This window comes from Balaenoptera borealis (genome assembly GCF_965194805.1).
Source record: "Balaenoptera borealis genome assembly, chromosome: 11".
NCBI lineage: Eukaryota > Metazoa > Chordata > Mammalia > Artiodactyla > Balaenopteridae > Balaenoptera > Balaenoptera borealis.
Genome location: NC_138868.1, coordinates 36,674,642 through 36,694,960, shown reverse-complemented (window position 1 = coordinate 36,694,960; position 20,319 = coordinate 36,674,642). Strand labels below are relative to the sequence as shown.

Genomic DNA, 20,319 nt, shown 5'->3' with positions numbered 1-20,319 from the left:
GAGTTACTGCTTAATGGTTACAGAGTCTCTGTTTGGAGTGATGAAAAGTTTTGGAAAAAGATGGTGGTGGTGGTTGCACATCATTGTGAATGTAATTAATGCCCCTGAATTGTACACTTACAAATGGTTAAAATGGCTAAATTTGTTATGTAAAGTTTAAAAAGTTAATAACAGAATATATCCCAAACCATTAAGTATATACTTTAAATAAGTTATATTGTAGGTGAATTATATCTCAATAAAGCCATTAAAAAGTACAATGCAAGAAAACCAAAGAAAGTCCAGATCTACATACTGAGCGGAACCATCATGAATTTGGGAAAATTGGCCTGTAAAGTCAACTCTGAGATTTCCTAGTAAGGGTATTAAATTTTATATAAAAATATTCTCATGACTTCAAAGCAAAAAGACCATGTAATTTACAAAGGAAAGAAATTCAGGTTGGCATCAGACATTCTGACAGCAGCATACAAATCAGGACAAAAGTAACATTTTCGGTAAAACCTGAGAAAGATAGTATGAGAAAAGCTTCCCAGTTTGACAACAGAGTTGGGTTTTGGTGTGTGATACAGCCAGATAAGTGCTAGAAAGGTATCTTGAACCAGGGGACCAGAATGTACAAAGGTGGGAAGCAAGAGAGTTCACGATACTTTTAGGACTCGCAAATATCAATAGTTCAGTGTGGCTGGAGTCTCTGTGAATTGGAGAGGTTCCTAAGGCCTTAGATTTCATCAAGCAGTTCATTTATTCATTCCTTAACTTAATGGGTGTTTCTTGAGTAGTAGTATTAAGTGCTCAGTAATGTCTAGTCAGTTATGTGTTACTGAGAGTTGTTTCTGTGATCTATATGAAAAGATGAGGGAAAGGTTAAAGGGACTAGGGGAATGTGCATATAAATTTTTATTTATGTGTGGAAAAGTAGCATGGGGTTTACTTGAGTAATTCTTCTGTTATTCTAAATATCCTCTTTCAACTGAAAATTTGCATTTCAGCGTTTCCATCAACCTAGTAATATTAAAAAAGTATGTTGGCAGTTAATCCATTTAAAAGGCAGAGGGGAGCCAAGCCAGTTCACCCATTGGGTAATCATACAAGCACAGAGAGATGGTTGCATCCAGGAACTGATTAGACTGACACAAATGCAAAAATACATGAGATGAAAACCATTGTTATTAAGCATACATTTTGTGCCTAGCACTGGTCTAGGCACTGGAGATGCCACAGCAAATAAGAACTGTTATCAAGTTGCCCACAAATTCATAAATTGCTGATTACATCACAGAACGTAAAGGAGGTAGGCACCAAGGTGTGGTGAGATCAGAAGTTTTATCTTCATATACGCTGCTGAGGGGGCATCCCAAGACTTACTGTAGTTCTTCATCTGAGTGTAGAATTGTTTCAGGTAAGTGTATTTTCCTTTACATTTTCACGTTAGTTAAGATCCTTACGTTGTAAGTGACAGAAATCAATTTGAATAACTTGATCAAAAAAGGCAAGATTATTAAAAGGTTACCAGATTATCTCATGCACAAAACATAAGGAAAGGGATGTAGCTGGGTCCTTGGGAGGATCTGAAAAACCAACAAGCATTCAGGTGGTTCAACACTGCATTACTTAAGCCATTTTACATCAGTTTTTAAAGCAATTACTGTACAGTGTTGTATAGAGCCTTAAAAAGGTAAAAGGAGCAGGCATCATTTTCTTTATGTAAAAGGTGAGGAAATAATCCTAGGAAGATAAAGTGATTTGTCCAAGGTCACGTCCCCAGTTTAGCGGGTAAGCCCAGAATTTAGAAGAGAGTCCTTCTGACTCTTGAATCTTTTCTTTTCCCATTAGCCTTCTTCAAATCCTTCTTTTTCTAACATGCAAAAATTTCCCCTTATAATTCCCTCACCTTCTTAATTTTTCTTTTATCATTCATTTTGGTTTTGGAATTAAAGGTGTCACCTATGTGTCCTTAATAATAGGCTTATCTGAGACATCTCTTAAAACTGTCTTTAATTTATACCCTGTAATCTGACATGAAGGAGCCACTAGGAAAGGGAATAATTAAAGAGATTAGTGGGAGATCTCAGTTGTCTCAGTGATTTTCTTATTATCCATGAAATGCCTTATCAGAAATGGGCCGTTATAGTTTAAATGATCAGTCGGAGTTTGAAAAGGATTTGAAACTTCATCAGATGCTTTCTGAACTTGGAGTTGTAGCCTCATTGTTTTCCAAACTCCAATTTTTCCTCCACAATGAACAATAACTTTTTGATTAAACAGCTGGCAGTTACTATTGAATGCCTCACAATAACAAAAGTCTTCCTTCAGAACAGGAAATTTTATCTAAATTGCTTTGCTCTTCTTCGGTGATTGTGAACTTCTGACAGGACTGATAGCATGAAAAAATAAAAATTTCTCTCAACCAAGTGATTACTTTTTAAAAGAAAGAGCCCCAAACTAAATGAGTAATTCAGTGAACTTGATACAAAGCAGAAGTCAAGGTACAAAAGTTGTCCTCTCAGTAAACATTATTAAAAAACAATCAAGTTTGTATTGACACATTTATATTGGGAAGGCTGTAGACAGCAGCTGAGAGAGAGAGGCATGAAAGTACCACTTAGTAGTCAAGGGCCTTCCTCACTAGTTTTGTTCTTAAAAGGAGCAGCTACCTTTATTTAGCTAGTACTGTGTGCCAAGCACTGTGCTGTCTTTTCCATATGAATTAATTAGAACCCCAACTTCAACCCTTCCTGCCCTCCTGCTGGCATTTCCCATTGGTTGAAACCAACTGGAACCAAGAAGGAGAGGGAACCTCTTAGTCTTCTTTGGCATAGAGCAAGGCAGAGTCTATCTGGAGGGGGTAAATGGAGATACTCGGCTCACCTTAGCATTTGCCACTATTTGAAATTGAACAACAATGAACAAATAACTATAATTTATCTACACTGTAATGAAGGCTCCAGGAGGCCAGGGATATAATATTACTCTTGTCAAATAAATATACAAGTGGCTGCCTATATATTGTCTTTCTATCCGTTCCTGTGTCCCTTCATCCATCATCTACACAACTATTAATGGGCCACGGTCAGGAGAACCCTTTTACTTTTTTATATGCACCACAAAACGTTGGGACGCTGAAGGACTTTTTCTTTTCTTTGTGCTGCTCTCTTGTTTGTTTGTTTTAATTTAAGTAGAAAAACATCTAGAAACAGCTTCATGGAGGGGATTGTTCCCCTGTGCCTCTCACTCTGCCTTGGAGTTGCCCTAAGCAGAGCCCCAGCTGCTCCTGTCATAGGCTAGCTTGACTGTAGCTGGGCAGGAGGAGACCCTAGTCAAGCCTGACTTTGCTTCTTGAGGACAGACTTTGCCAAATAAAGCCTTCATCAGAGATTCTTTTTTACAGTGGGGCCAGGCTGGCACCTGTTAAATCTGATTTTATGAGGGGTGTAGAAATCTGTATTTTTGGAAAGCTTACTAGGCTCCCTTAATGTTTGGCAAGAGACCTTACCTTACGTGTGCTTTCCAAGGTCCTGAAAAAGTGAAAAGTCAAAGAATACAGATTTCTGCGTGACTCTTGGGGACGCCAGTGTTGCAGGTGGTGGTGGTGGTCTGTGGCTGCATCAGGACTTCATGGAGAGAGAGAAATATTTACCTTGTCCCTTATCATAGCTTCTAGACCTTGAAATATTTCACATGGGTTGTTTGGAAATGGTCAATCTCAGGCCTTTGGGGAGACATCCATTTGCTCTGGGAAGCTTTAAAGCATTACATGAGGATGTCCCATATGGTCTCTGCATGACAGATGGCTTTTGGATGTTTATATATTAATATAACAAGTAGCAGATGGAGGTTGAATCAGAGACCTTCAGTGTCCTTTCTGACCCCGACGGTCCTGGTTACCGATGTGTGCTTTATATAAACGTCAGGCTTTTGATTTATCATTATTTAAATCTTCATTTAGATGAATAATAAAATGGGGTTACACTAAATTATCACCCACTCATGAGTATCAGCAAATATTTTGGAGGCAGCTAGTCTGGGGTATAATTGAACACTTTGTGCAGCACATTTTCTGAACTCCTGGAAAAAAATGGGACTAATGACTATGGATTCATGTGCCATCAGTGGCTATACCAAGGGAGTGATTTAGGAGGCTCTTACTCTCCTCTCTTTCCTATCACATTGCTGCCCCTAAACTCCTCTTTTATAGAAATTTTAAAGCTGACAGTGGGTACTGTTTTCTAACCAATTGAGCCAAGTGTCTTAGATGAGGCTCCTGGTATCTTTTTTCTGAAAATACTTCAAATTAAAGTACCTCCTGGATTGTTCTGTGAGGGTGAAAGCATTGATCTTACCTAATAACGTTAATAATGTTTTACTTTAGAAAAGCATTTTAGAATTTGCAATGTACCTTTATTGAGATTATCTGTTTTATATTCATTGAAAATCTATGTAATAGGTATTGTTATTAAGTTTGTGAGTCAAGAAACTGTGAGGGCCCAGAGAGGTTTTGTAACTTGCCCCAAGTCACAAAGCTTAAATGGTAAAGGTAAGACACAAATGGATGTTTTCTGACTTTAGTCCAATGATCTTTCTGTATCTTACACTGTTTATGTAACCAACTGTTTGAACATTTGACTTTTTAAGAACAGAATCAATAGAGGATTATAAGACAATATGGCATAGCACGAGTTTACAACTGGATTTGAATTTAGGCTTTGCTATTTATTGAATGGTATCAGGCAAGTCATTTAACCTCTGTGAACATCTATCAATTGAGTATAGCAATGCCTGCATTTTAGGGTTATTTCAAGGATTATAAAGTTTATAAAGTTCTTGCATATAGTAGGTAATCAAGGGCAGCTCTTAAAAGTTTTGAGGCTGTGTCTCTCTGTCTGAGTTTGAGAATTACTGTCCTTGCCAAGTGGTCTTCTATCATCTACTAGGACATCCTTCAGAGACTGTAGTTTCATTGCTTTCAAGGCTGTTCCTTCTCTGTGTGTTTTCTGACTGCTAGAAAATTCTTACCTTGAGCTAAAAATACCTGCTTGTAACTTACACTTGTTGGTATACGTTTTACCTCTTTTAGCTACATAGACCAAATCCAATCCATCTTCCACATGACAGTCCTCCAAATATTTGAAGACTTTATCTTGCTTTCCCTTAATCTTTACTTCTTCAGACTGAACATCCTCTGTTCCTTCAACCATTCATCACTTGATTTGGCTCACAAGGCCCTCACAATCCTGCTTGGGTCTTTCTAAAGTGTGTCTGTTTATCATCTGAGAAGTTCCTACAGCTACATGTGATTATCTCTAGGCAGATGGACTCAGATTAGAATGAGATAATTGTCTTCTTCTGGTACTGTTTAAGATGATAACATCCTTTTTGGCAGCCTTATCTTAGCTTACTGTTGATCAAAACAGCTGTGTACTTTTTCTCAATATGTATTTCTGTTAAACCTTAGATCTCACATTCTGTCTTTGAGAAGCACAGTCCCTAAGCATGGGATCTTTCATTTTTTGATGTGAAATTTCATCTTATTTGATTTGGCCCTAATTTCTGCCTATTAACGTCTCTTTTAACCCTGGTGGTATTATCTTAAAATTTATTATGATTGAAACAGTCATACCAACTTCGTATTTTCCTGCAGATTAGATAAGCACACTGCTATTACACTGTTGAATCATAGATAACAATGCTAAGTGTGACAGAGCTGGTTGTCTGACCTGATCCACAATCAGCATGATCTAGGGATAGGCAGAGCATAAGGGTTAGTAAGAAGTTGTAGGAGAGAGATATTTGGGGCATAAAATATGGTTAAGAAAGGAAAGTTGTTATGGAGGTCCAGATGAGGAGAGAGAAAAGAGTAAAATTGAATTGCCAGACAAGAAAAAGCATGCATCTGGCAAGTGTTTTCGAAGTGGATGAAGCAGGTCACATGAGGACTTTATCTTCTTGGGAAGACCTCTCTTTCTCTTGGAGGGTATTCATACCCTTCTCTGGCAAAGTCTCTTTGCTAATCTCAATTGAACACTGCTGCCTTCTCCTTTACCATAACAAAGGCATCTCCATCCAGATTTCAACTTTGCCTTCTCTTTTTATTTCACATTTGTATTTACTCTGCTGAAAGCGGCTGCGAAACTGTTTAGAAACCTGCTGAGCCCTGCTACCGTCCTCCCTCCTGAGCTCTGCATGAATTTGGTTTAGAAGTCAATTCTTACATGTTGGTGCCATACCATATTCATCTCTATAATCCATCTCCCCGATTACAGTCTGTACCTCCTGTACAATGCCAGAGGTGCCGTTTTCCCCTTGTCATTTGCTGAGTGTCGTTGGTTTTGTTAAACAAATTGGGAGGAGGAGACCACAGAGCTCCCCTTTGGGGTATTCCTTTCATGTCCTTCTGGTACAAGCCCTGTGTGATGTGTCTTCCATGTTAGCAAATAATTACCAACAGCCAAGCAACCTGACACGGAAATTCAACAAGTAGCTCATCAGTGTACATCGCTGGCAAACACTCTTGCCACAGTGAGTAAGCTTTGAGGAACTATTTTGTAGATCGCCATGACCTACGGAATGAATGCTGAACAGTCATCAGGGCCAAGAGCAATGCCAATGACTCCACAGGTGTCTTTTGTTTTTCTAGTGGTGATCAAGAACTTCGTGTTCTTAAATTTCCCCTGTGAAGCTGAGGAGGGAAGATTGCATGATGCCCCCTTTAGCCTGAGTTCAAAAGAGGGAATTGCCTCCTGTGTAAGCTCCCCCGCCACCGTATTAGTGAGGGGAGATAGAATGGGAGTTGTCTTGTGTTCTCTAATAGGGAACTTTCTCTAAAGAGCACCTTGATATTCACTAGTGCTGGCTTAAAGGCAGTGAAGATGAGGCTCTCTATCTAGCAAAGGAAGGTCATTGTAACTTTCCTCTTCAGGGAGTATGTGAACACTTTTCTTCAATTCTAGGCAAAGCCCCAGATAAACCTCTTCATTTAGCGTCTCATTTGGGCTTCATATTGTCTTACTGAACAGCGGCATAATACATGTCAATTCACAAGGTTTACATTGGAAATTCATTCTTCTGTATAATTGGGAAAGGTACTGCGGAGTCCCTTTCAGAGGCCTTTCTTCACCCAGGTAAATAAAAATCCAACATGCCTTCATATGTAGTGTTGTTGAGCCACTGCATTTCTGTGTGTTGAGCTCTGAGGGCTTTATCGGTTAACAGAAAATCTAGTTCTTCATAGACTATTGACTGGTCTTCAAGCAGGTGGGATGCTTGCTAGGGAGGGCATTCTTAAAGTCGTGAATAAAGAGAAGTTGTACCTTGTGAAGAAAATTCCTAATGGGAGCCCTTGATTCAGTGGCTGACTTTCACAAGGAGCATGGCAGTTTCTCTTTGCAGTGTTCATTCCTCTTGAGCAGTTTTTATGTTTGACTGGATGTTTAATTTTTCATGCTATTGTATTAGAAATGAGTTGCTTACACTTTAAAATACCGTTAGATACGAATGGCACGCAAAATTCCCATAATTCTCCCAATACATCTTAATAGGCAGCATCTCATTTGAGTTCAAGGCCTAGAAACACGACTAAATGGGAATTGGGCTTTTTTTGGCCAAAAGAAAGGGTAGATTTTAGATGGTTGTGGAGTAAATGCATTATTTGTGTCAGATAGCCTATGGGAATATGATAAATTTGGGCTGATTATAATGCCATCAACTTAAGCAGTAAATTGGGCACTTATCAAAAGGACTATGCTTGATCTGATTAATTTTCAAGTTGCTATTTCTCTTGACTATTGCTTTCTGAAATACATATATCTGGCTTTCCTGTTAGTGAGTTGTCTGCCTGACAGATTCAAACTTGCTATCCCTATCTCTTTTCTGGATGGAAAACAGTGAGAGGGGTTTATCTTGCTCTATTTTTGGGGGGGCGGGGGGCTTCTTGTATAAATCTCATGAGCTGGGGGTGATGGAGGAAAACACTTGAAAAAAGTTATCACATGTCACTCGTTTTCATTGACTGTATTTTCCTCAGGATTATCTGCATAAAGTCTCAAGTTCAACTGCCTGATTTCTTAGTTTGTGTCATTCATTTTTGGAAATTGCACATCATAAAGTCTTAGCCATAATACTTTAGGGCTTGTTTAACTGTCTGTAGCCCTCTTATTCTGAACATACTGCCTTCATTCATTCATTCAGTATATGGAGTGGGCACCTACTTTGACTAGGCTTTCTTCCAGATGGTAGAGATACTGACATGAAAAAGATAGACAAGGTCCTTGCTTTCAAGATGCTTACTTCTGGTAGGAGGAGACAGTCCATCAGCATAGAGCCAACTGTGGAGAGTCATGTGCTTTGATAAGGGTAAAACAAGCTAGGTGATGTGTGGTTAGTTGCTACTTTATATAGAATGGTCAGGGAAGGTGTTAGTGCAGGAAACAAGTGAGCAGGTGCAGGGATTTGTTGTGAGGGTTTTATTTCCTCCATACTCAGCAGATAATCAGTGGTTGTAGCAGTCAGGAAGTGCAGACACAACTTGAGTGTGAAAGTGCTGGACCCAGGGGTACCAGGAAAGACCAATTGCTCCTTCCTTGGCAGGGAGGTCTGGGAAAGCAGGTTCAGCCAGGACCAGAATTTTAGACTTCAACGGTTAGTGGGAGGGTATAGAGTCATATGCTGATGTCCTAGAGAGTATGTCCAAATGGGCCATCCAAGTGGGCAGGGTCTCAGAGATCAGTAAAGAACCAAAATACAGGGCAATCAGAATACATAAAAAATAATATATATAAAAAGGATAAATAAGGATGGCCTGAAGTAAGAACTTAGAGGACTTTGGCTTACTGCTGACATTTTTTATTTCCCCAGAAACCTTTTATATGGATTGGCTAAATCCAATTAAGGTCCCGAATAGAGTAGGAAAGTGCCTAGTACTGGATTAGGCAAAAGTGTTAGGAGTAGTGTCTTGTCATATTTTACTCACATAAAAACTATGTATTTTGTTGTTGTTCTTGGTTTGGTGATTGTGTGTTCAAACATATAGTCTAATATATTATAAAACATTTCTCATACCTCTTCCTTTTTCCTGAGCCCTTCTCCTGTCTAATGTGAGTTTATGATGAACTTTCAACAAAAGTCAAGCTTTTGTAAATGTCAAAGAATTACATATTTTGGAGGGATGTAAAAGATATTAAGATGTTCGCTTAATTTGCATAGAAAAGTTTGTGACTTACGTCTTGAAAGAATTGAAAAAAGCTAATGAATGACATTTTAAAACTAACATAGTAAAAATACTGGGATTTTGGTATGTCATAGAAAATGTACTTTGTCCAAAAATTTTGTTTTAATCCAAAGTTTAGAATCTAAGCAAGTTGTCAGTGCGCACTGTAACTAATCAGGTTAAACAGCAGCAGAAGTTAATGCTGTTAATTCCTTTGTTTTTTTTTAAATTTTTTTAAAAATTTATTATTATTTATTTATTATTTATTTTTGGCTGTGTTGGGTCTTCGTTTCTGCGCGAGGGCTTTCTCTAGTTGTGGCAAGCGTGAGCCACTCTTCATCGCGGTGCGCAGGCCTCTCACCGTCGCAGCCTCTCTTGTTGCGGAGCACAGGCTCCAGACGCGCAGGCTCAGTAATTGTGGCTCACGGGCACAGCTGCTCCGCGGCATGTGGGATCTTCCCAGACCAGGGCTCGAACCCGTGTCCCCTGCATCGGCAGGCAGATTCCCAACCACTGTGCCGCCAGGGAAGCCCAATTCCTTTGTTTTGTTCCTGTTACATATTCACTTGTTCTAGCTTTTAAATTTGTAGAAGGTGAAAAGAAATTTAGGATTTAAAAATTTTCAGTGTGGCAATTTATGACAAAATAGACACTAAATTCTTGCATTGTAACATTGAAATCCCACACCCTCCCGTGCGACAGTGATGTCATTCCCCTAAACTGTGTCCCAAAGCACAAGCTAGGCACCGAAGATACTGATAATCCCATCTCAGTGGATTCATTTGATGTGAGGTGCAGCCGGTGGGCTGAAATGTATCATGTGACCTGTGTAGCTCTGCATCCTTAGACACCTGTGAATTTTACAGACTGGCAGCACCTACTGTGTACCAGTGGCATTAAAAGTATTTCATTCAAGCCTCACCACAGCCCATACAGTCAGCAGTAACATCCCCGTTTTTTTTTTAATTAAAAAAATTTTTGCCTGCATTGGGTCTTCACTGCTGCGTGCAGGCTTTCTCTAGTTGCAGAGAGCTGGGGCTACTCTTTGTTGCGGTGCACGGGCTTCTCATTGCGGTGGCTTCTCTTGTTGTGGAGCATGGGCTCTGGGCGCACGGGCTCCAGTAGTTGTGGCACGTGGGCTCAGTGGTTGTGGCTCCTGGGCTCTAGAGCACAGGCTCAGTAGTTGTGGTGCACGGGCTTAGTTGCTACGCAGCATGTGGGATCTTCCGGGACCAGGGCTCGAACCCGTGTCCCCTGCACTGGCAGGCGGATTCTTAACCACTGCGCCACCAGGGAAGCCCATCCCCGTTTTTTAAATGAGAAAGCTGAGGTACAGAGAAATTAAATAACTTAATTAAGGTCATATAGCTAGTAGAATGCATAACTGGAATGTGAACCTAAATCTATTTTATCCCAAATTCATGTGTCTCTGCTATACCACATGATCTCTGGTATCTCTCGGCATTATGGGCATGAATCTGTAACAGTCACCTTTCTATTTTTCGTTGGGGTATACTTGTTAGGGTAAAGAATACTAGCCACAACTACGGAAAATCCTCTCTATCTCAGTTGGGTTGCCGTCCAGTCGGGTGTGTCTGGCTGGCAGGTGACCTCCCATATCATCATTTAGGAATCCAGGCCCTGCCATTTTGTGGCTCTGCCCACCTCTCAGCTCTTAGAGCCTTCTCTTGTCAGCTGAAAGAGACAATGTGAAAGATGCTTGAGGGAGGTTTTCTGGGGCTAGGTCATGGCTAGCAGTGGTGCAGATCCCTTCCATTCACATTCCATGGCCACACCCAGAGGTGAAGGAGGCTGAAAACGTTGTAGCCACGTAGCAGTGTAGCAAGGAGGAAGAGAAAATGGGTTCTGGGAGAGCTAACTGGTCCTGACCTTGTGCTTTGGCACGTGATCTTGTTTCCCCTTTCCCTTCCTGATAAGTAAGTCAAGTTAGGAATTTTAATTTATTTGAGTGAATAGCACAGACTTGGGGTCTGGGTTCAAATCCCAGCCCTGCCATTCACCAGCTGCCTAACCATGAACAAGTTATTTAACCTTGCCGAGCCAAGAATACCTGCCTGATGGTGGTATTGTGAGGATTAAGTAAATCAATATAAGGAAAGTCCTTAGTACAAATGCTTGATACACACTCGGTACTGTGTAAGTGCTGGCTGTTATGTGGGTGTGTCAGCTCTACTTTATTCTTCATTCACAACTCAGCTGTAGTGTCCCCTTCTTTGGAAAGTCTTCCCTTTCTTTTCTTTTTTAAAAAAATATCTTTATTGGAGTATAATTGCTTTACAACGTTGTGTTAGTTTCTGCTGTATAACAAAGTGAATCAGCTATACGTATACGATATTTTCTTTCTTCTCTGCTTCCGCAGATCCTTGCACTTATTGCACTGAATTGTAAGGTGCGTGTGGGTGTGTTGTCTGTCTGGCTCAGGCGTTTGACCTGAGGGCAGGAACTTGGCTGTGCTAACTTCGCCTGTGTGTCCCCGTAGCCAGCAGAGTGTCACACACATTGTAGACAGTCAGATGTTTCCTGACGGGAAGGAAACCTCATTAACCAGAATACTAGAATATCAGAATACAGTATTCGATTTCCTGACCACGCTGGAAACCAAGGAGTTCATGTATTAGCTTTGACTTTTCATTTCAGTTGATTTGGGCAATACTAGCTTTAAGTGACAGATCCGTTGTGCCCTACCGGCTTATTTGCATGAGCCAGCCCACCTCAGGGATCATTAGCCCTTTTGCCAAGATTCTGATTGTATTTGTCTAGTATGTTGGTGGCATAACTCCCCCTGTACAAGGGTGAGGTTAGGGATGTGATAATCCTGTTTCTTAGTTTATGAGATACTATCAGCATTAATCCATGCAATCCTCCCTCCCTCTCTCCTCCCTCCCTCCCTCCCTCCCTCCCTTCCTTCTTTCCTCGCTTTCCCCCTCTCCTCCTCTCCCCACCTCCCTCCCAACCATTCCCGTTCCTTTAGGAAAACACTGTCATATACCTTAGGTGACTCTTAAGGTTTATGTATCTCTTTGGCTAATCGATAAAATAGTTTTGCATGTATGTAGTTTTAATTTACATAATTATAGACCTTTTTAGCTTTTTCACTCTATTTTTAAAACGTTTTAGCTTAATATAATTTTAATCCTACAGAAAAATTGAGAACGGTCCAAAAAACAATCATAAACTCTTTGCTCAGATTCTGCTCTGTCTCTCAAAGTAATAATGTGTGTTTACATATGTATGTACTTATATTGTGTATATACACATTGTTATTTTGAACTCTGAGAGTAAGCTGCAAACCTCATGACCCTCTACCCCTAAATACTACAGTGCATATTTCCTAAGAACAAGACATTTAAATAAACACTATCCAAATTCTCAAAATCAGGAAATTGAACACCAATACAATACTATTTTGTAGTCTACGGTTTCTATTCAAATTTCACCAGTTTTCTACTAATGTCCTTTATGAGATTTTCTTTTTTCCTGCCCAGGATCCAGTCCAGGATCCTGCACTTAGTAAACATTAGGTAAAGGCCTCCTTTGCTCATTGGAGCTCACATTCTAGCATATTGAAAACCAAAAAGAAAGCATTTGAATGGAAAGCTCCTCTCACTCTGATAGATGCAAATGTTTTAAAATGAAGGTGAAGATAAATAGTTTGACAACATTTTCAATTTTTTAGTGAAATGACCTCCTAGAAAATTATGCTTCTGCCTCTTCCCCTAAATAGCGATTTCCGTTTCTCTGTGGCCTCTTCTGAAATTCACCAGCGTTGAACATAATTTTTGCATCGTTATCTCCATAGTGCATAAATAATTTTGCATTCTACTTTCCTCTGGTGAAAATTATTTTGTATATATTTTCCCATATTTCATAACTTGCATATTTAATCACTCTTAATGACTGTAGTAAATTCTGTCAAGCTGAACTACTGTAACGTATGTGTTTCTCTTTTGTTGTAAATTTGGCTTGTTTCTAGTTTTTCACTAATATTAGAAAAAAAACTTTTTTAAGGAAGTATATAGCACCTTCTTGTATTAAAGCAGTTTTGACAAATTGTTTCATCTAAAATATTTCCTTCTAACATACAGAAAGAAAGGTTGCATTTTTGTGGAGAAAACACAGGCTGTCTTTTTCAGGGAAACTTATTTTTCCTTGATTATGTTTCACGCCTCCATTTATAATGGAAAGATAATTAATAGAGAGGGACCTGATATATTTAGAGCTTTGTCAGTTGAATACTTTGCATGTATTGTTAGGAAACAGCATGTTTCCAGTGGGGAATAGGAGAGTAATGCACGATGTGTGATAGTTCCCAGCTGCAACGGCCTTGCAATCGTTCACTGGCTTTGACACAACTGGACAATCCTTCAGGTCTTCCGCACTTTCCTACTGAGAGCTGCTGGAGGAATCCATCACCCTCTGCCAGGAGGCAGTCAGCTGCATCCCAGCTGGGGGGATTGATGAATTGTTAGACCTCTGGACCTCCCTGGGGGATGATTCTCCCCACGGCTGCTCCAAGTAAGGACAGAGGAATGAATGGAATGGACAGGGCCGTCATGAGGAATGGAAATTCACAGATGGTCCCTGTATCTCACCCCATTCAGAATCTTCTGAGCGTCTAAGGAGACAAGTTCAGTTCTTAGGCAAGCTCTTCCTTTCCCTTCTCAGTACTCAGGTGCTGGAAGGTACTTGCCAGGGGTGAGGTGGAGCCTGTGATCAGCTGGTGGTTACAGGGACTGTTTCTAAATTTCAAGATTTGTAACTGACTAACGTGGGGCTTGGGAGGGCAGAGCAACTGAGACAGTTCAATTATTCAGTAAGCTTTATCAGTGCTTTCAAAGATCCTGGGACTGTTGCCTTCTCTGTATTAGTTATATGTCTTTCTATATCATATGAAGGTTTTCTTCATGTACAGAATTTTATCTTTTACTCTATGAGGGCGGGACTTTGTACATCTGGTTTATTGCTCTGTCTCCTGTTGCCTTGTATGGAGCCTGGAGCATAAAGAAATGCTCAATAAATATTTGTTCATTGGGTGATGACTTCAGTTACTTGATTTTGTACACTAGGCATATTATCATGTGTGCAGCTGCTACTCAGTTATTTAGAGGGGGTTAAGAGGTTACTGTAGAAATGAGTAGCAGCTGAATAAAGCAGTCAGGGAGTAGTAGAGCACAAAGGAGAGTACGTGGGCTTTGCAGCCAGACAGGTGGAGATTCTCATCCCAACTTTACTGTTCCCTGGCTGTCTTGGTTGACCCATTTACGGTCCCTGAACCTCAGCTTTCTCACCTGTAACATGGACAAAACCACTTTACTCACAGAGTTTGTATGAAATTCATTGCTCAGAATAGACACTCAAAAATGTTACCCTTTTCCTTCTTCCCCTGCCAAAAGGGCAAAGATAGAAAGCCAGGAGGGGCCCAGATAATGTGTCTAAGTGTTGTCAGGAAACAGATCTCTGTTTATGTTACCTGTCATCTAAAATGTGCCACATATTGGCTTCATCTCTCTATACCAGCAGCTAATGCCATGAGTACTTCAAACAGTGTGCATGTACCTTTTGGTTCTGCTTTGAGCCTCTTTATTAGTAACTGTGTTCTTTGCCCTTATAGGATTTATGAACGTGTGATAGACCCTCCTGAGACCAACCTTCCCCCAGGAAGCAATTTATGGCTTGGTCAGCGCAACCAAAAGCATGGTTTATTCAAAGTAAGCACTACTTTCTACTTTTGCTTTTCTATGTGCTTGATGTGAATTTAATCATTTGTCACAACAGTTCTCTGACGTAGGTGTTTTGAGACTACAGAGAGTTCAGTGACTTTCCCAAGGTCACACACTTCACTCTACTGCCAGATATGGATGATCCAGAATGTAAATAATCCTCAAAATGTTTCTTATTGCCCTACTTCTGGGAGATTTAAGGTGATCTTCAAATTGGTTTTCATTGTCAGAACCTGTTAATTCAGTTTTGGGTGGATGTCTAGTCTAGATAAACAATAAGAAACGGCTCAACTTCCACGAGCTTTGGTTTTCCTGTCTATAAAGAGGGTAATATTGAGTTGGCCAAAAAGTTCGTTCGAGTTTTCCCATAAGGTGTTTTGGAAAAACCCCGAACGAACTTTTTGGCTAACCCAATACAATAACTGCATTCATAAAAACATGAGGATTCAGTGATAAAGTGAATTGAAAAAGTTAAAAACATCATGAAATTTAAAGATTGTCTTGTTCTTCAATAGAATGGCAGAACTTTGCTTCTGGCAGTATGGTAGACTAGATATTTTTAAAATCCTCTTGCTTCAAAATGCCTGTAAATGCTGGATAAAACAACAGAAATCTTTTATGATTTGTCATTGCACTTACAATAAGGTATATCCTTAGAGGCTAAATACATGAAGGGAAGTGAAAACCAGAGAGATGTAGGCCAATATCAGGAAGTTAGATATTTAAGTTTATTCCTTTTCTTTCTTTTAATCTATTTCTCTATTCCAACTTTATTGAGATATCAATGACATATAACATTACGTGTGTTTAAGGTATACAACAGTTCGACACACTTAATATATTGCAAAATGATTTCTACCATAATGTTAGCTAACATCTCCATCATTTCATAGAATTACCATTTCTTTTTTGTGGTGAGAACATTTAAGATCTACTCTCTTAGCAGCTTTCAATTATATAATACAATATTATTAGCTATCATCACCATGCTGTACATTAGATCCCCAGAACTTATTCATATTATAACTGGAAGCTGGTACTCTTTGACCAACATCTTCCCATTTCCCCCACTCCCTCTAAACCCTGGCAATCATCATTCTACTCTCTGTTTCTATGAGTCAGGTTTTTAGATTCCGCATATAAGTGATATTACACATTATTTCTCTCTCTGTCTGATTTGTTTCACTTTGCATAATGCCCTCAAGGTCCATCCATGTTGCAAATGGCAGGATTTTTTTCTTTCTCATGGTTGAGTAATATTCCACTCGTGTGTGTGTGTGTGTGTGTGTGTGTGTGTGTGTGTACACATAGACATACCATATCTTCTTTATCCAAGTATCTGTTTACAGACACTTAGGTTGTTTCCATATTTTGGTTATTATGAATAATGCTGCAGTGAACATGGGGGTGCAGATATCTCTGTGAGGTAGTGATTTCATTTCCTTCGGATATATACCCCAAATTATGTGAAAGCCATCCAGAAGTGGGCTTGCTGGATCATATGGCTGTTCTATTTTCAACGTTTTGGGGAACCTCTATGTTACTTTCCATAGTGGCAGTGCCAATTTACATTTCTATCAGCAGTGCACAAGGTTCCCCTTTTCTCTAATCCTCTCCAGCACTCGTTATCTCTTGTCTTTTTGATGATAGGCATTTTAAAAGGTATAATGTGATATCTCATAATGGTTTTTTATTTGCATTTTTTGATGATTAGTGATGCTGAGCACCTTTTCATGTACCTTTTGGCTATTTGCATGTCTTCTTTGGAAAAATGTCTCTTCAGTTCCTCTGCCCATTTTAAAATCAGACTTTATCTTGCTATTGCATTGTATGAGTTCTTTGTATATTTTGGATATTAACTCCTTATCAGGCATATGGTTTGCAAATATTAGTTGACTGTATAGGCAAGGATTTATTTTTGGGTTTTCAATTCTGTTCCATTGGTCTATGTGTCTTTTTTTTTTTTGCTAGTATCATACTGTTTTGATTACTATAGCTTTGTAGTACAGTTTGAAATACAGAAGTGTGATGCCTCCAGCTTTGTTGTTCTTTCTCAGATTACTTTGGCTATTTGGGGTCTTCTGTGATTTTATACAAATTTTAGGGTTTTTTTTTTCAATATCTGTGAAAAATGCCATTTGAATTTTGATAGGAATTGCATTGAATCTACAGATTGCTTTGGGTAGTGTGGACATTTTAACAGTAGTAATTCTTCTGATCCATGAACGTATGGGATATCTTTCCATTTGTTTGTGTCTTCTTCAGTTTTTAATCAAAGTCTTGTAGTTTTCAGTGTACAGATCTTTCATCTCCTTGGTTAAATTTATTCCTAAGTATTTTATTATTTTTGATGCTATTGTCAATGAGATTGTTTTATTTCTTTTTTGGATATTTTGTTGTTAGTGTATGTAAATGCAACTGATTTATATATTTTGATTATGTACCCTGCAACTTTACTGACTTCACTGATTTGTTATAAAAGTTTTTTGGTGGAGTCTTCAGGATTTTCTGTGTATAAGATCATATCTGCAAGCAAAGACATTTTTACTTCTTCCTTTCTAATTTGGAAACCTTTTTTTTTTTTTCTTTTTCTTGCCTGATTGCTCTGTCTAGGACTTCTAGTACTATGTTGACTTAAAAGTGGTGAGAGTGGACACCCTGTCTTTTTTCCTGCTCTTAGAAGAAGAGCTTTCAACCATTCACTGTTGAGTATGATGTTAGCTGTGGGCTTATCATATATGGCCTTTATTATGTTGAAGTGTGTTCCTTCTATGCCCAACTTGGGTGTTTTTATCATGAAAGGATACTGCATTTTGTCAGATGCTTTTGACAAAGCATCTACTGATATGGTCATGATTTTTATCTTCCATTCTATTAATGTGGTGTATCACATTTATTGATTTGCATATGTTGAATCATCCTTGCATCCCAGGGATAAATCTCACTTGATCATGGTGTATGTTCCTTTAATGTACTCTTTAATTTGGTTTGCTAATAATTTGAGAATTTTTGCATCTATATTTATCAAAGATACTGGTCTATACTTTTCTTTTTCTGTAGTGTACTTATCTGGCTTTAGTATCAGGCTAATGCTGGCCTTGAAAAATAAGTTTGGGAGTGTTCCTGCCTCTTCAGTTTCTTGAAAGAGTTTGAGAAGGATTGACATTAATTCTTTAAGTGTTTGGTAGAATTCACCAGTGAAACCATCTGGTCCTGGGCTTTTCTTTCCTTTTCCTTTTTTAAAAATTAAGGTATAATTTATATACAATAAAATTCTCCTCTTTAAATGTATGGTTCTGTGAGTTTTGGAAAATCTGTGCAGTCATGTAACTACCATCAGGATAAAAGATTGTTCCATAACCTCCAAAAATTCCCCTGTGCTGCACTTTATTCAAGTCTTCTCCTCATCCTAAACGTCTAGCAACCACTGATTTGTTGTCTGGCCCTATAGTTTTGCCTTTCCCAGAATGCATTATAAATGGAACCATTTATGTAAGTATGTATATATGTTGAGGTTCACCCATGTTGTTGTGTATATCAGGGATTCATTCTTTTCTATTGCTGAGTAACATTCCAATTCTGTTGTGTGGATATACTACAATTTGTTTATTCATTCCTTAGTTCATGAACATTTAGGTTGTTTTGAGTTTTTAGCATTTATGAATAAAGCTACTAAAACATTTGCATACAGGCTTTGGTATAAACAAAAGTTTTCATTTTTATTTGGGTAAATATGTCAGAGTGGGATTGCTGGGCCATATATTAAGTGTATGTTTAACTTCATAAAAAATGTCATTGTATTTTTCAAAGTGGGTATACTATTTTACACTCTCATTAGCAATGTATAAAAGTTCCAGTTAGAGCCTTAAATTCAACATTCTGTGTGGGATGGGGAGAATGGCTTAGATTCCATGCAAGCTTAGAAGTTGGGACAGAAACTTCTGAAATAAAGCCATGATTCAGAAGACCATCCCTCCAGTGAAAGGGTAGGCAGAAATAGTCTACTACTTAGCAAAGGGAGGCAGTCCATTGACTAGCTTTTCTCTGCTTTATCTCCACACACACAAAAAATAGTTCCCTGTTCAGAATTTGAAACCACAGCTCTTGACATCAAGCAGATGTAAAATTTGGATTTATATACTCATGAAGCTCAAGAAACTATCTTAATGTGATCCTGGGTTGGGCACCTTGGGATTCTTAATGAAGAAAATACAAATAATCTTTGGGAAAATCACTTTTAATGCAAACTTCACAAGATTACTACAGATTAAGTTCATGCAAATATGAGTTTTTAGCCATCATGAGTAAGAATGGGAAGAAACAGCAAACTTCCCAATTATCCCTCAAAGGACTGTAGAAATTGGAATTACAAGATAAAGAATTTTTTAAATCCCTATATTTAAAATGTTTAAAGAAGCAAAATAACAAATTTTAAAAAATGCATGATGACTAGAGATGATAAATATGACCAGGGAGATTTGAGTCAAAAGTTACTTCCAGAAATGAAAAATATAGTCATTGAAGTGAAAAAAAAACTCAGTGAATCTGCTAAACAGTAAATTAGACACAGGTAGGGAGAGCATTTGTGAAATGGAAAATATTGTCAAATAATTACCTTAATTGTAGTGCAGGGATAGAGGAAAATAGGAAAGGTTAAAATGTAGGGAGGATGCATATATATGGAAAAGAATTTTATGTATGTATTTTGCTTATATGTATTTAGTGTGTGTATGTATGTATATGCTTCCATAAATATTTGAAAATTCCAAAAGATAATGGGAGAAAGGGGTTATGGGCACTATTAGAAGTATGATGGCTATGGATTCTCTAAAGTTGATAAGACATCAATTTTTATTACAGGAAACAGTGCAATCAAAGTGTAAGCTCTTGCTGTCAAAAGGTCACTTAGAAAACTTAGAAGCTTAAATTATAGCTATTTTATTTTTTAAAAAAATTATTTATTTATTTATTTTTGGCTGCGTTGGGTCTTCATTGCTGCGCGTGGGCTTTCTCTAGTTGCGGTGAGCGGGGGCTACTCTTCATTGTGGTGTGCGGGCTTCCCATTGCGGTGGCTTTTCTTGTTGCGGAACACGGGCTCTAGGCGCGCGGGCTTCAGTAGTTGTGGCGCACGGACTTAGTTGCTCTGCGGCATGTGGGATTTTCCCGGACCAGGGCTCGAACCCGTGTCCCCTGCATTGGGAGGTGGATTCCTAACCACTGCACCACCAGGGAAGTCCCTAGCCTTTTTATTTAGCTCATAATTCTCTGGGTTGATGGGATGATCTTTCTGGCTTGGTCTGGGTACGCTGGTATGTACTGGGCTCTCTGATATGTCTGTTGTCATTTGGTTGGTCAGTAGGTGGCTTCACATTT

The 20,319-nt window shown here is 38.8% G+C and overlaps 1 protein-coding gene across 3 annotated transcripts in view; it reads left to right on the top strand.

Moving 5' to 3' along the window:
- The window catches only part of NELL1 (neural EGFL like 1), an 866,104-nt gene that overhangs the window by 152,039 nt on the left and 693,746 nt on the right, over positions 1-20,319 (top strand). For all 3 annotated transcript variants that reach the window (XM_082342435.1, XM_082342434.1, XM_082342433.1), the window contains exon 5: positions 14,838-14,934. In XM_082342435.1, the coding sequence (XP_082198561.1) occupies positions 14,838-14,934 (97 nt within the window). The remainder of the gene's footprint in view (positions 1-14,837; positions 14,935-20,319) is intronic.